The sequence below is a fragment of the Vidua macroura genome, chromosome 30 (genome assembly GCF_024509145.1).
Source record: "Vidua macroura isolate BioBank_ID:100142 chromosome 30, ASM2450914v1, whole genome shotgun sequence".
NCBI classification, from domain to species: Eukaryota; Metazoa; Chordata; class Aves; order Passeriformes; family Viduidae; genus Vidua; species Vidua macroura.
The window spans coordinates 2769255-2784897 of NC_071600.1; the positions used below are offsets into that span (position 1 = coordinate 2769255).

General features: G+C 52.8%; 1 protein-coding gene and 2 pseudogenes across 1 annotated transcript; 1 reads left to right on the top strand and 2 right to left on the bottom strand.

Moving 5' to 3' along the window:
- The window catches only part of LOC128820667 (uncharacterized), a 2212279-nt pseudogene that overhangs the window by 1650836 nt on the left and 545800 nt on the right, over positions 1-15643 (top strand).
- The window catches only part of LOC128820669 (uncharacterized), a 1091286-nt pseudogene that overhangs the window by 650436 nt on the left and 425207 nt on the right, over positions 1-15643 (bottom strand).
- LOC128820766 (olfactory receptor 14J1-like) lies at positions 12122-13201 on the bottom strand. The gene has a single exon (XM_054001598.1). The coding sequence runs from the start codon at positions 13196-13198 to the stop codon at positions 12266-12268; it is 933 nt and encodes a 310-aa protein (XP_053857573.1). The 5' UTR covers positions 13199-13201; the 3' UTR covers positions 12122-12265.

Below are 15643 nucleotides of genomic sequence, written 5' to 3' on the forward strand. Positions count from 1 at the left end.
GAGGGAGAGAGATTTCCCTCAGAGCTCTAACTTTGGCATAACTCACCTTTTAGCTGCTGGCCAGGGGATTTTTTCCCCAGCTCTGTGTGAGAAGGTGTCCAGGAGCTGAAGGAACAGCATTTAGAAGCAGTTTCAGGATTTCTAGGCAGGCAGTGGAGCTGACAACCATCCACGTAACTCGCCGTATTCATCAGGATGTGCTGCTGGTTCTTTGGGAATATGGCCCAATGGAGACACGAGACTTGGAAAAATCCCAGCTCTCTGTGGATGTGTGCAAAGGGGGAGCAGCAGAAACACTTTGTGCCTGCTCTGGGGACACAAGGTCCAAGGAGCTGCGGTGGCAGAGGGTGACCTGGGCTGGTGGCAGGTGAAGTCCTGGTTCATGACATCCCAGAGTGGCACAGGACAAAGCTCCAAGCACCCCCAACCCCATTGATGAAGTCTTTGTGATGATGCGCATCTTGCAGGAAAAGCTGCTGTCACAGAATTCACTGTCTCTCCGTGTCCCAGAAGGAATTGGATGGACTGTGTTCTTCTCTCCGAGTGTCTCGTTCAGCACGAGCAGCTGAGCACCAGGAGCTGAAGGAGCTGAAGCCTCAGGCCACAAGAGCTGGGCCAGAGGAGACTTTCTGAGCAAATGAATGCTGCTAACATGGACCTGGCTGAATGCAGCAGATGGAATCATGGAATCACAGAATCCTTTCTGTTGGGAAAGGCCTCTGAGCTCATCCAGTCCAGCTGGTCACCCAGCAGTGTCGAGCCCAGCACTAAACCACGTCCCTGAAGTGCCAAGGCCGGGACAACAGCCCTGAGTGAGGCCTGAACAACAGGCCCTGAGCCAAAGGTGGCCTCTGGATGAACCTTCCAGCCAAAGGTTATCTTTGGATCTGCTCACTAATGAAATATGCATGGTCATTAGCACTGTGATAGATGTATCCACTCATTAGTGAAACATGTATTGACCTTTCTGTGTTTAGAAGCCAGACAAGGCCATGAAATCCGACATCTGGCCTTGTCTGGGGCTGAATGGTCAAAGTCACCTCCCTTGGTTCCTGCTGGGGCCCTGGCCAGGCTTTGGGAGGAAGCCAAGAGGAGGATGAAAGCAGATGTTCCCGCACCAGAAGTGCTGTCAGTTTGTTCATTCAGCACTGTCAGAGCTGGGCCCTCTCACAGCGGGGCTGGAGCCTCACCTGTGGCTGGAGGCACCTGCAGGAATTGCCAGAGTCCAGGAGTGGCTCTGCAGCCCTTGGCTGTGACAGCTTCCCCAGCTGCTGTGTGGATCTGGGGGATGGTAAAGCCTGAGGGTAACTGGGGCTGGATCTTTCTTAATCACTGCTGCAATCTTTGGTGGTGATGGTTGGGTGCATTGCTGAGCTGCTCCTTTTGTGATTCTTTGCTGCTTTGAGCTACAGTCAATGACACTGATTCCTTCAGTTGGTGTCTGTGTCTTTGGTGCTGACCCTGCCCACTGGTGAAACAAAACTGGCACAGTCTGGCCAGATGACCACAAAATGTCACTTTTTAAATGTAAATGTGAGGAATCAGTCCTGTCAGAAATTCCCAGATGGGACGCCCTTCCCTGGAGTTCCCTGGCTCTGGAGTGGGCTGAGGTGGGAGCACCATGTGAGCAGTGGGGCAGTCGGTTAAAAGAGGCTGAACCCCTGGATGTCTTAAAATGCATCCAAAAATTGCATGTGGGAAAAGGAAAAGAACTTGTGGGTTTGTGAAGATGAGGGTGAATTTTGTTAACAACACATTGGAAACAGCACCAACAGAAAGAAAAATTGGTTTTGGAATGCTCCTACATGGAGGGACAGAGGAAGGTTGAAATCATGAATTCAGGTTCATTTGTGCAAGTGATATAATAATAATAACAATAAAACAAATAATAATAGTTATATATTATATAACCCAATAATCTACATTTATATCAGTATAATTTAAAATTTATAATGTGAAATAATGCTGACAATGCTAATATGTCAGCTTTGGCTGCTCACTGTGACACTGAATACCCTACAGAAAAGGACTGGCCAAGACCCAAATGTCAGTGGTAAACTCTGCAAGACTGCATACAATGAATAAAGGAAGAAGTGATGAAATTGGCTATTTTTATAGGATTTGCTGATACTGTGGTGCAGAATGCTTTGTCTGTTATGTGAGAAATAAAGTGATTAAGGCTCCTGGGTTTTTCATGTCCCAGACAATCCACAAGCTGCAGGATTGGTTGAACAGCTGAAGGGGTTGTTAAAAGAGCAGTTGACAAAACCAGGAGATGGGAACCTGTCCCCATGGAGAAGCCATCTCCCAGATGTGCTCCATCCCCTTAACAATGGCCCCCTGGGGAAATGGAAACCCCCTGGCTGTGCACGGCTGCTCCCAATTTGCAAATACAGCCATGGACAGTGAGACTTGGACTGCCTGGGAAATTGTTCTGGCTGTGATGGCCCTGGCAGGGCCAGCCCAGAGGCTGCAGGGCTGGACCTTCATGCACTGGAATTAGTTAGGATAAATCAGAAGCAAATGAGAGTTAACAATACAGGAACAGGAATCCAGATTCCTCCAGCACACTTTGGTTCGATAACTGCTCACTGGAGGAACTGATGCAGATTATCATGGAGAAATTGAAGTGTTAAACAATATTGAACAAGATTGGATTATTCAACCCCATGACAGGGTAGCACAATTATTGATATTATCAGTTTTTAAAACAATTGGGGAAAAAAAGGAGATCCACCTCAAATCACTGCTGTTGGTGGAGATAAAGGGTTTGGATCCAACAGTGCTAATAATGGAGCCAGAGTGTGGGTCCAGAGGCCAAAAGGCCCTCCCGAGGCAGCTGAAGGAACAGCTCTGGGGAAAGACAGCACTATTTGAATCCTGAAACCTGGGCAGGAACGATGGGAATGTGTCCCTGCAGCCAAGTGCTCTGTGTGAGAACAAGTAGATATTACAGGAGATTGTTTTACACATCCTGCCAGACCAAATCTCCCTGTTTGCCCCAGGGAAAACTCATGACCTGGACTCCATCTAGGATGGAGCCAGGGCCAGGCTCTTGCACTGCCCCAGGTGTATCCCTTGAAGTCCTTTTAATAAACACCTGCTTTATTCCTTTAGCACTGTCTAGCTCTGTTCTAGGTGGCCTCTCAAGGCATCACCACCAAACCAGGGGAACACGGACCAGGCCTGGCTGGCTGGGCCTCCTGGGGACCACCTGCCCACCTTGGCATGTCGAGGGCTGCTTCTCACCTGCCCTGAAGCACTGGGGCTCTGGGCTTTCCTTCCACACTTTCTCAGTTGTGTCCCTGGCAGGGATCTCTTCAAAGTACAAGAAATTTCAGTGTTTCAATGTAACTGAGTTCTTGAGGGTTTTGTGACGTCACTGAGGGAGTTGTGACATCACAGATCTGTCTGTGATGTCACAGAGTAGGGTGTGAGGCCATCGAGCAGACTCTGCCATCATAGAGGGTGGCTCTGTGGCATCAGAGAGTGGGTTGTGACATCACCAGGTGGCTGTGTAACATCATAGAGCAGGCTGTGACATCACAGAACAGACTGTGACTTGACAGGGGGACTTTCTGACATCACAGACTTCTGTGACATCACAGCACTGCTGTATGGCATCACGGGGTGACATCATAGAGATGGGTCTGTGACATAACAGGGGCAGTGTGACATCACAGAGTGGGCTGTGTGATGTCACAGTGATGGCTGTGTGACATCACAGCAATCGTTGTGTGACATCACAGGGGCTGTGTGACATCACAGTGATGGTTGTGTGACATCACAGGGGCTGTGTGACATCACAGGGGCTGTGTGAGGTCACTGGGGAGGTCACTCCACCCCAGCCCCCCCTCACAGTTCCCCCAGAGAAGTCCAACGCTGCTCGTGCACAGCGGGGTCCCCTGTCCCCCCGGGTCCCCCCGCCCCCGGCGCCGCAGCCTCCCCCAGAGGATGTTCCACGAGATCAACCCCAGAGCCTGACACGGGGACGGGGGACGGGGCCGTGGGGGGTGGGACCGGGGGACAGGGACCCCCCGGCAGCGTCCCCGTGTCCCCCAGGGCCAGAGCCTGGGCCAGGGCTCCTTCACCCTGTTACCAACGAGGGCTTGAGAGCGCTGAAAAATCCCCAGCAAGGGAGCAGCAAAAACCAGATTTAATATTCAGCGACAGCACGGCAAAGTTCCTTGGCAAGAGTCACTCTGCTCCTGACTGGACACTTCAGGTACATCAAAGAAACAAAGCAACAACAAAACCAAACAAAATCCAGGCAATCAGACCAGAAATTAGCCAATAACTGAGGCTTTCCTTCCTCTGGAAAAGAACTGTCCTTCTCAGCCAGGCACCCATGGCCACAATCGGGATTTCACCTCCAACATTGCCTGTTGTGACAGACTGGAGGAGATTGTTGGCTGGAAACATTTCATGTGTGGGGAGGAAGGGGCAGGTCCAGCCTTGCCCTGCCCTGGAACCCCAGCCCTGCCCTGCCCTGGAACCCCAATCCCCCCAGAGCCTCTATCCCAGCCCAGCAGTGGCTGCCAGTCCCTGGCACAGCACAGGCAATGCTCCACAGCCACCTCTGGAGCCCCAGCCCAGCTCCTGAGTGACCAAATGACCCCAAGTCCCACCTGGGGGAAGGGCCCAGGAAGGCCAAGGAGTTTTTAGGCTGAGCACAAGGCAAGCACACATCTTGACCCTACCTCCTCTTGGAATTTCCATCTGAACACTGCTGGAATCCAGGAGTTGGTAGCTCTGTGTGTGCTTCTCTATATCTTATTTTTCTCTCTTTCTGTGTCTACTTCTTCCATTTTTGTCCTCTTGCAAATGTTGATTAACTTAAAATTGAACAGGCATAGAGTTTGTGAAGTTGAATGGGCCAAGTTCATGCATTGAAAACTGTTTTTTGTTGACTGAATGTCATATTAAACCTTTTGCCAAAGTTACTCTGATTTTCTGAAGTTCCCAGTAAAGGCTGTTTTGATGTTTTGAGCTCCTGAGAATCTCTTGCTGGTATTTCTCCAGTGCATCCAATTCAGAGTACACAGATAATTCTAATTCCTTTTAAATGTCTCCTTGAGAGAGTTGTTTGGGGGATGGGGGTCAGGGCTTGTGTGTCCTGCTTGGCACAGCCCAGGCAGGGCTTTCACAGCCCCATCCCACACTCCATTTCCCAGCTGGAGCCGCTGCTGCCTCTGAGTTCTGCTGCCCCAGCCCCAGGGACGCTCTCCTTGTCTGCCCATTCCCCCACGGTCTCTGGGCAGGGATGGCCTCAGTGGGGGCTGCTGACATCCTCAGCACCTTGGAGGCTGCTGCTGAATTTTACTGCTCCAGAGGCTTCTCCAGCCTTCAGCTCTTCTGTTCAGGAATTCAGTGCCCCAGGGCTCATTAACGTTCAGAACAACTTAACAAGCCAAACCTCTGGGAATAATTTAAGTTTTCAAATCTTTTGTGGTTAATTAGACAGATTTCAGAAGCCTATTGCAAGTGAATACACTGGATTTAAAAAGACAGTGAGAAAGATTTTTTAAGTTCTGTATAGTTTTTTTTTTTTACTGTTAATACATTGATTTGTGCAATCGCCAATTGACTCTAAATCCAAGTACCTCCTCATGCAGTTGGAATAGATATGAAAATCAAGACACTTCATGGCTGACAATCAATCAGACTCTGTCCCTACCCCCACCCCACCATTGCCCCCATCCAAGCCCTGGTACTCAGAGCAGCCTTGTGCAAATCTGAGCTCCCTCCAGCCCAGGCTGTACCTGCAGCTTTCAGCTCCTTGGCTCCAACTCCCACCTGCTTTCCCTGGAGAAGGAGCTGCCCGAGACACAGAGGGATGTTCACTTCTTGTCAGCCAACAAAGCCAAGGGAAGGCACAGCTCCATCCAATGCTAAAGTCATTCTTCTCCCTGGCCGTGCCCTGCCCCTGATCCCCACAGCCTGTCCTGTTTCCTTCATCCCTGCATTGCCAGGGACTTTGTGGGACAAGGCAGCTCTGCTCTGGGGATGGAGGGAGCTCCAAGTGCCACCACTGGAGTGGGAACCACAACTCATCAGGTTTGTGTCCACAGCCAAACTCAGCCCAGGCCAAAGCTGGGCTCAGCAGCCAGGGCTGCCAAGGGCTGGGGACAGAGGCTGGCGCTGACAAATGTCCTGGGCCCCCTCCCTGCTGTGTCCATGCCCCCAGGGGCACAGAGCAGCCTCCTCTCTCGGGCACTTGCCTGTTTTCAATGCCTTGCACAGGCGCTGGCCCTGCCCCACAAGGCCTGGGCTGAGTCCTGCCCCTGCACGCTCAGCCAGGCTGAGATGGACACTGATGGTTTCTGGGCCAGGCTCTCGCAGCCCAGCCCAGCTCCCTGCAAGCTCTGCCAGCTGCCCTGAGCTCTGTGCAGCACCAAGGGCCTCTCCCCAGCACAGCCCAGCCGCCTCTGGCCCCACAGCTCTGCTCAGGCCAGGCTGCTCTGGCCACTGGCCCCACGGCCTCAGCCCCTGCCAAGGGCACAGCAGCAGCTGCAGCTCAGCCAGGACTCAGCCCCAGCCATGGGGGAAGGGGCTTGCCCAAGGCACAAGGAGGCTCCCTGGCTGCCCTGCTCCCCTCGGCCTCAGCTGCTGAGAGCTCTGCAGCCCCTGCTGCCATCCCATCTGCCCAGGCCAGCACAAGAGCCCCGGCCTTGGGGCCCTCCAGAGCTGCTCCTGCTCCAGGCCCAGGGCCCATCCCAGAGCTGGGGCAGCCACAAAGCTCTGCCCATTTCTGCTCATTGCTGCTCTGATGGGGATGGATCCTCAGCCCCTTGGAGGTTGCTGATGAATTGTCCTACTCCAGAGGCCTCTTCTTTCTTGAGCTCTTCAGTTCAGGAATTCCATGGTAAAAGCTCATAACCATCTGTTCAAAAAACCCAAGACAAGAAAAGCCCCTGGGAATAATTCAAGTCCTCAATTCTTTTGTGGTTAATTAGTCAGGTTTCAGAAGTGTATTCCAAAAGAGAAAACATTGCAGAGAGAATTGTTCTTTTCCTGTTTAGAGATTGATATCAGCAATGTCCAATTGATATTGACCCCCATCACCTTCTAATGCAGTTTGAACAGGTATGAAAATCAAGTCCCTTCATGGCTGACAATCAATCAGACTCTTTCCCCACCCCCTCCCCACCATTTCCCTCATCCAAGCCCTGGCACTCAGAGCAGCTGAGGAATGGAGTCACATCCAGGGCTGTCCCCACGGCTCAGGACTGGGGCCAGGTCAGTGAAATCTCTTTATTGCTGATCTGGACGAAGCCATCGAGGGCACCCTCAGGCAGTTCCAGGTGAGCCCAGGCTGGGTGGGAGTGTGGCTGTGCTGGAGGGCAGGAAGCTCTGCAGAGGGATCTGGACAGGCTGGAGCCATGGGCCCAGGACAATGGGATGAGGTTCACCAAGGCCAAGGGCCGGGTCCTGCCCTGGGCTCACAACCACCCCAAATCCCTGGCTGTGCCCTGCCCCTGATCCCCACAGCCTGTCCTGTTTCCTTCATCCCTGCATTGCCAGGGACTTTCTGGGACAAGGCAGCTCTGCTCTGGGGATGGAGGGAGCTCCAGGTGCCAGCACTGGAGTGGGAACCACAACTCATCAGGTTTGTGTCCTTTGGGGGTCAGGAACTGGTGAGACTCAGAGGCACAGCAAGTTTCTCTTCATGGCCAACAGACCACAGTTGAACAGGACACAATTTAATAACAATCACACTCTTCTCTGAGTTATATGCAATGTCCCAGCAGTATTTGATGAGTCCAGCATCCACAAGTGATTTCCACACTAAAATTAATTTCAGACAAACGAGGTTCTGTGATAGATATAAACTGAATTAAGTTCTTGTATCAGGATGCTCATCCTGGAGTGGGGGCAAAAGAGCTCAAACAGTTCCTGATTTGCAAAGCTGTCAGTGGTGGATGGAGAAGGGAGGTCAGGCAGATGTTTGAGGAAATGCTGAAACCAGCCTGACTCATTTCATCTCCTCCTGGCCTGGCTGATCTCCCCTCTTTCCCCTTCCACCCATTGGCTTTTGTCTCCCACCAGGCCCCCGGTGAAGAGCCTGGCTCTGTGTTCTCCATCCCCTCCTCGCTGGCACTGCCAGGCTGGGATGAGGAGCCCCTCAGCCTTCCCTGCTCCGGGCTGGACAAGCCCAGCTCCCTCAGCCTCTGCTCACAGCCCAAGGGCTCCAGCCCCACCTTGGAGGCCCTTCCCTAAGCCTGCTCCAGCTGCCAGACATCTTTCCTGCCCTGGGGAACCCAACCCAGGCCACAGGGACCTGGATAATCCACGTCCTTGATGTCCTGGTCACACAGCCCTGGCCCCTATTCCCCGTGTCAGGCTCTGGGGTGGATCCTGTGGAACATCCTTTGGTGGAGGCTGTGGCTCCAGGTGGACCGGGGGGATGGCGGGGGACAGGGACCCCGCTGGGCATGAACAGCATTGGAGTTGTTGGGAGAAACTGTGAGGGGGAGCTGGGGCGGAGTGACCAACCCAGGGACCTCACAGAGCCCTCCTGGGATGTCACACAGCCCCTCTGAGATGTCACAGCCCATTCTCTAATGTCACACAGCTTGTCTCTGATGTTCCAGCCCACTCTGTGACGTCCCAGAGACATCAATCTGTGATGTCACAGAGACATTCCATGATGTCGTAGCTGCTCAATGACCTCACATACCCCACTCTGTGATGTCATAGCCCACTCTGTGACCTCATGTTACCAGATGATAAATTGTCTCCACCAGATGAGCTGACACCTGGAGCTTGTTCTCCAAAACCCCAGACCTGTGGAAACCACACAATGCCCATTGTGTGAGAAGGGGAACTGGAAGTACACCAGCCTCAGTGTCCTGCCAGCTCAGCCAGGCCCACGGGAACATTGGGGTCCACGACCACCAGGGACCACCAGAGAGACCCCCAGGACAGAAGAGAGCGTGGGTAAAGGGGAGGGGAAATATGTGAATGATTTTGGGGAAATGATTATCAGATGTGTGTTTAGTCCAGGACAATCAATGAATATGTGTGCAAAATACAGAATATGAACAGAAACTTCCCTGCACTCAGCATGCTCGGCTTTGGGAGGAGCTATCCCCCGTGCATCTGGCTGAATAAAGAATGCTGCTTCTTAATGCTGCATTGGTGTGAAGGAGTTTTCTGTTTTACCGAATTTTAGCTAACTCCCACTCCCAAGAAAAGCTCTGTCTCCTGCTGTTCACAAACAGAGAAGGGCTGGTGGCAGATGTGGGGGTCGGAGGCTGCCTGGGGCACAGTGACCATGAAATAATCAAGTTTTCAATGATCTCTGAAAGAAGGAGGGACAGCAACAAAACTTCCACACTGGAATTAGGCAGGGCAGACTTTGGCCTATTTAGGATGCTGACTTGGGGAGTACTGAATCAGGGACTGAATTTTAAGGGAAACAGCCCTTAAAAACAAAGGGGTCCAGGACTGATGGACACATTTCAAGAATGTAATCTTAAGGGGGAAAGAGCAGCCTGTCCCACTGTGGCAAAACATGAGCTGGTGAGGAAAATGACTGCCCTGGCTGCCCATGGAGCTTTTGAGGGAACTCAGGAAAAAAGGGCCGGCAACTCTAGAAGTGTTTACGGATGTTTTTAGGTCATTCAGAAAGAGAAGTTGAGAGGTGAAAGGTCAATTAGAGCTTAACCTGGCCACTTCTGTGAAGAATAATTGAAAACATTTCTATAAATAAATTAATAGCAAAACCTGGGATAAGGAGAACCTCTACTCTTTATTGGATGCAGTGGAGAATAGAGTAACTAAAGATAAGGAAAAGGCTGAGGTAGTTAACACCTTATTTGCATTAATTTTCAATATTAGGGCAGGTTATCCTCAGGACAAGAGTTCTGAGCTGGCAGATGGGCACAGGGAGCAGAACAGCCCCTGTAATCCAGGAGTAAGCAGCTGGTGACCTGCTGAGCCACTCAGATGCTCACAGGTGGATGGGATGGGATGGAATCCATCCTAGGGGAATGAGGGAGCTGGTGGATGAGCTCCCCAAGCTGCTCTCCATCATTTCCCATCAGTCCTGGCTCAGCAGGGAGGTGCCAGAGCACTGGAGGTGCCAGTGTGAGCCCATCCCCAAGAAGGGCTGGAAGGAGGATCTGGGGAACTCCAGGCCTGTCAGCCTGACCTCGGTGCCCGGCAAGGTTCTGGAACAGATCACCTTGAGAGCCATCACAGGGCACCCACAGGATGGCCGAGGGGTCAGAGCCAGCCAGCGTGGATTTAAGAGGGGCAGGTCTTGCCTGAGCACCCTGATCTCCTTTTATAACCAGGTGACCCAGCTGTGGATGTGGGAAAGGCTGTGGATGTGTCCATCTGCACTTCAGCAAAGCCTTTGACACTGTCTCTGACAGCATTCCCTGGAAAAGCTGCAGCCCACGGCTTGGGCAGGTTCCCTCCTGGCTGGGAGATGGAAGAGCTGGCTGGAGGCTGGGCCCGAGAGTGGTGGGGATGGTGCTGCATCCAGCTGGTGTCCAGTCCCTGCTGCTGTCCCCCAGGGATCTGTGCTGGGCCCAGTCCTGTTTCACATCTTCACTGATGATCTGGGTGAGGGGATCGAGCCCACCATCACCAAATTTGCAGATGACACCAAGCTGGGTGTGAGAGTGGATCTGCTGGAGGGCAGGACAAGACGACACAGCCTTGAGCTGCACCAGGGGAGGTTGAGGCTGGACAAGAGGAAGAAGTTCTTCACAGAAAGGGTAAGTGGCCATTGGAATGGGCAGGCCAGGGAGGAGGTGGCAGAGTCACTGTCCCTCTGCAGTGGCACTTAGTGGCATGTCTGGGTGACAAGGCGGTATTAGGGCATTGGTTGGACTTGATGATCTCCAAGGTCTTTTCCAGCCTATTTGATTCTGTCATTCTGTGATGATTGGGACACTCTGGGGCCATTGTGACACTGCAGGGCCTCGTGGAACTGAGAGGACCAGAGTGACACTGTGCAGCCCCATAGAACCAGGGCTCCATTGTGGTGCTCTGGGGCCAAATGGAAGCAGGGAGTTCCCCGTGACCCTGGGTCCTCGTGGAACCACAGAGGCCATTGTGACACTGAGGGGCCTGGTGGAACCCAGGGGTTTCACCATTTGGACACTGAGAAACCAAGGAGAGCATTGGGAGAGTCCAGGGCCCAGTGGAACCAAGGGGCCGTTCTGACACTGCGGGGCCTCATGGAACCAAGGGGACATTGTGACACTGCAGGACCTTGTGTAACCAAGGGGCCACTGTGACACTCCGGGGCCTCAAGGAATCTGGAAGGCCGTTGTGACACTGTGTGGCCTCGTGGAAACAAGGAGTCCATTGTGACACTGAGGGGACTTGTGGAACCACAGAGAGCATTGTGACAGTGTGGGACCTCATGTGACCATGGGGCCTTTGTGACATCCTGGGGCCCCATGGAACCAAGGGACCACTGTGAAACTGGGGCACCAACGAGAACATTGTGACACTGTGAAGCCCCATGGAACCAAGGAGTCCATTGTCACATTTTGGGGCCCCATGGAACCAAGGAGACCAGTGTGACAGTGCAGGGCCTGGTGTAACCAAAGGGACATTGTGACAACGAGGGCCCCCTTGGAACCAAGGATATCATTGCAGATGACACCGAGCTGGATGTGAGTGTTGATCTGCTAGAGGGTAGGAGGGCTCTGCACAGGGCCCTGGACAGGCTGGATCCAAAGCCCAAATCCAACAAGGTGAGGTTGAACAAGTCCAAGTGCCGGGTCCTGCACTTTGGCCACAACAACCCCTGCAGTGCTCCAGGCTGGGGACAGAGGGGCTGGAGAGCAGCCAGGCAGAAAGGGACCTGCAGGGACTGATGGACAGCAGGCTGGACATGAGCCAGCCGTGTGCCCTGGTGGCCAAGAAGGCCAATGGCTCATGGCCTGGATCAGGAATGGTGTGGCCAGCAGGACCTAAGCAGCTGTGCCAGCACAGATCTGCCCCCAGCTCTGCACACAGACATTGCTGCTGCAGCTCCAGAGAAGGCAACAAAAGGGCAGCTCTGCAGAAAACTCTGCTGGGCGATCCTTTACAGCCACCGAGAGCGCAGCCCCTCATTGACACAGTGTGTGGCCACAGGGAAGATGGAGAGAAACAAAATGAGAAATGGCACAAACAATGACATTTCTTTGTGGACAACATTAAAATCTAAAACAAAGAAAAAGAACGTCCAGAATGAAAACAAGAAGTATCAAAGTAGACTTTTATTACAAGTGATTTGCAGAAATTGGCCAGCAGTTTAATGTTCCTGGAAGCATCCAGTCATCAGTCTCCACACTGCAGCCCTGAGCTCCTGGTTCCTCAGACTGTAGATGAGGGGGTTCAGGGCTGGAGGCACCACTGAGTACAGAACTGACAGGGCCAGATCCAGGGATGGGGAGGAGATGGAGTGGGGTTTCAGATGAGAAAATGCTGCAGTGCTGAAGAACAGGGAGACCACGACCAGGTGAGGGAGGCAGGTGGAAAAGGCTTTGTGCCGTCCCTGCTCAGAGGGGATCCTCAGCACGGCCCTGAAGATCTGCACATAGGTGAAAAAAATGAACACCAAACATCCGAATCCTAAACAGGCACTAACAGCAATGAGTCCAAGTTCCCTGAGGTAGGATTTGGAGCAGGAGAGCTTGAGGATCTGTGGGATTTCACAGAAGAACTGGCCCAGGGCATTGCCATGGCACAGGGGCAGGGAAAATGTATTGGCCGTGTGCAGCAGTGAATAGAGAAAGGCACTGGCCCAGGCAGCTGCTGCCATGTGGGCACAAGCTCTGCTGCCCAGGAGGGTCCCGTAGTGCAGGGGTTTGCAGATGGACACGTAGCGGTCGTAGCACATGATGGTCAGGAGGGAAAGCTCTGTTGCAAGAAAGAAGAAAATCAGAAAGACTTGGGCAGCACATCCTGTGTAGGAGATGGTGCTGGTGCCCCAGAGGGAATTGTGCATGGCTTTGGGGACAGTGGTGCAGATGGAGCCCAGGTCGCTGAGGGCCAGGTTGAGCAGGAAGAAGAACATGGGCGTGTGCAGGTGGTGGCCGCAGGCTACGGCGCTGATGATGAGGCCGTTGCCCAGGAGGGCAGCCAGGGAGATGCCCAGCAAGAGGCAGAAGTGCAGGAGCTGCAGCTGCCGCGTCTCTGCCAGTGCCAGCAGGAGGAAGTGGCTGATGGAGCTGCTGTTGGACATTTGCTCCTGGCTGCACATGGGCACCTGTTCATGGAGAAAGGACAGTGAAGAGACAGAGGAGATTCCTGTATCCAAAATCAAAGCCATTTCCCATACACCATCCCCTGGAACACACAGACATGGTCTTTAGTGTTTTCAAGTTCTGGGGTTTTTTTTATAAGCTTCCCCCATAACTCTCCCAGTATTCTTGGATATCAGAAACCCTCAGCATTTCTGCTGCCTCCAGGGAGAACAGAGAAAGTTCTGTGATGCAAAGTGGTGAGTGGAGAGTGAGGGGAGATGGTCTGTCATTCTCACCTCTTCAGAATTTCTCTGGGTTTTAACCTTTCTCCAGGGGAGGATGATCAGCTTCCTACATTTTCCCTAAAAAAACCCCCAGGCACTGTTGAGAGCAGATGGATCCAGCACAGCCCCGCTCCACATTTGTAGCCAAGGACTCACGTTGCTCATTTCACCAACCCAGCCACATTTTCAGTGTCACAACACCTCTGCCTTTCCCCATCAATCTGATAACTCAGAGATGCTCTAGGACAGGTTTGCACCCTGGATTGAAGCTCCCAGCTTGGACTGAAATCTCAGGAAGATTTCCAAGTGCCCTTCTGATGGCATTGGATGAAGGGAGATGCAGCTCCTTCCCTGGCTGCAGTGCCAGCATTGCCCAGAGCCGGGCCCTGGGGACAGCTGTGTCACCCTGAGCCAGCTGTGCCCCCTGCCAGAGCCCCCAGTGCCGGGCAGCTGCTCCCAGCCCTGTGCTCTGCAGAGGGAACTGGGCCCGGGGCTGCAGAGCTGCCCCACGGCTCTGCTGCAGCTCTGCCTGCACAGGAGGGGCTGCACGCCTTGGAGCCCCGGCCCTGAGGGCAGAGGCTTGGCTGGGGGCACAGGACGGAGGGGGCTTGTGCAGAAGGAGGGGCTGCACTGGAGGGGATCCTCTGCACATCTGTAAACTCTCCCTGCCACAGCATTTCTGGCTTTTGTTTTCTCTCCTTCCCTGATCTTCTCTCTGCTTCCTGGAGATTTTCCTCCTGCAGGTGTTTCCCTGTGCCTGATCTCTCTGTGCCAGCACTCCCAGACCCCAAATCTCTGTGCACTCTCCTTGGCCTGACAGAACCCTGCCTGTTTGCAGGGCACTGGCTGGGGGCAGCTTCTGATGGCAGCTTGGAGAAAGGAGAGCTCAGACTGAGCCTGATGGCTCCAGCAGAGGTGATGCTGGTGCTGTCCATGGGCAGAGTGGCTGCAAGCACATTAGGGATCTCCTGTGAACATATTGAACAGTTAAAGTAACAGTTCAGATGTCTCAGGCACTTGACAAATGCATAATTTCTAATTCTTAATCATCCTTTAATATTTATCCCTCCATCTCATCCATTTTCCAATGGTAGGAAATAGAATACAAAGTCTTAGGAAATTTCCTAATTTTTATCAAATCCTTGTCTTGTAAATATTCTATGACTGGTCAGAACCCCTCAGCATGTCAGAGCTTCATGAGCATTTCACCTGCCCTGCACCAGAAATACTCAGAGTTGTACTCACCGGGTCTGTGGGCATTGGCATGTTCCAGCTTGAGGAGATCACTGCAGGAGCTGCAGCTGCATTGTCCTGCAGCCAGAGGTTCCTGTGCCAAGGGCTGGCAGTGATTCTGCCCCAGGCACTTCTCAGCACCTTCCCAGCCCTGACTGATTGAAGCTCTCTGTGCCTCTGGGCTGTGCCCGCGCTGGCTGCAGGCAGTGCCCCAGCCCTGCTGGGCTGGGAGAAGAGCTGCTCATCCAGAGAAATGTGCTCTTGAAGCTCTGCTTGCTTACCAGCATCACCCTCTGTGCCAGGAGCCCGGCCCAGCTCAGCAGCACAGACACAGCACAAGGACTTGAATGAGCCTCTGGGGCTTTGTGCTCAGGCCCTGAACATCAGGCCCTGAGAGGGAGCTGCAGAAACCTCTCCAGAACTCCAAGTCAGAATCCAACTCCAAAGTTGCTTTGACTTTTAATGGGTCCTGTGATAAACTATGGTAACTTATTTGTTCATCAAAAGAATTAGAATATTAAAGGGGGAAATATAAAATTAAAGTATAAGGGATCAGCTTGATTGTTAGGAGATAGGGGAAACATCTGTAAAGTTGGGAAACAGGAAGCACCTGCTACAAACCACGAGGAATAGGCATATTGCAAGGCTATAGACATATTACAAAACGCAAGACCACAAGTATGATTATTCACCATTTAGGGAGCTTTTCTTAGCTTGTTTTTTGCAGACACAGGCTAAAGGATGTTGGGGGATGGCTGGAGCTGATTGTGAAATCAGCGACCACCGGGCGGCGGCCAGCGAAGTGGACGGCGTAGGAGTGCTCCGGGTACGCCCATCAATGGCCGGAGCCGATTGTGAAACCAACGATCACCTGCCTCGACACAACGCAGAGACGATGCAGAGGGATGCTCAAGCTACGCCCACCGC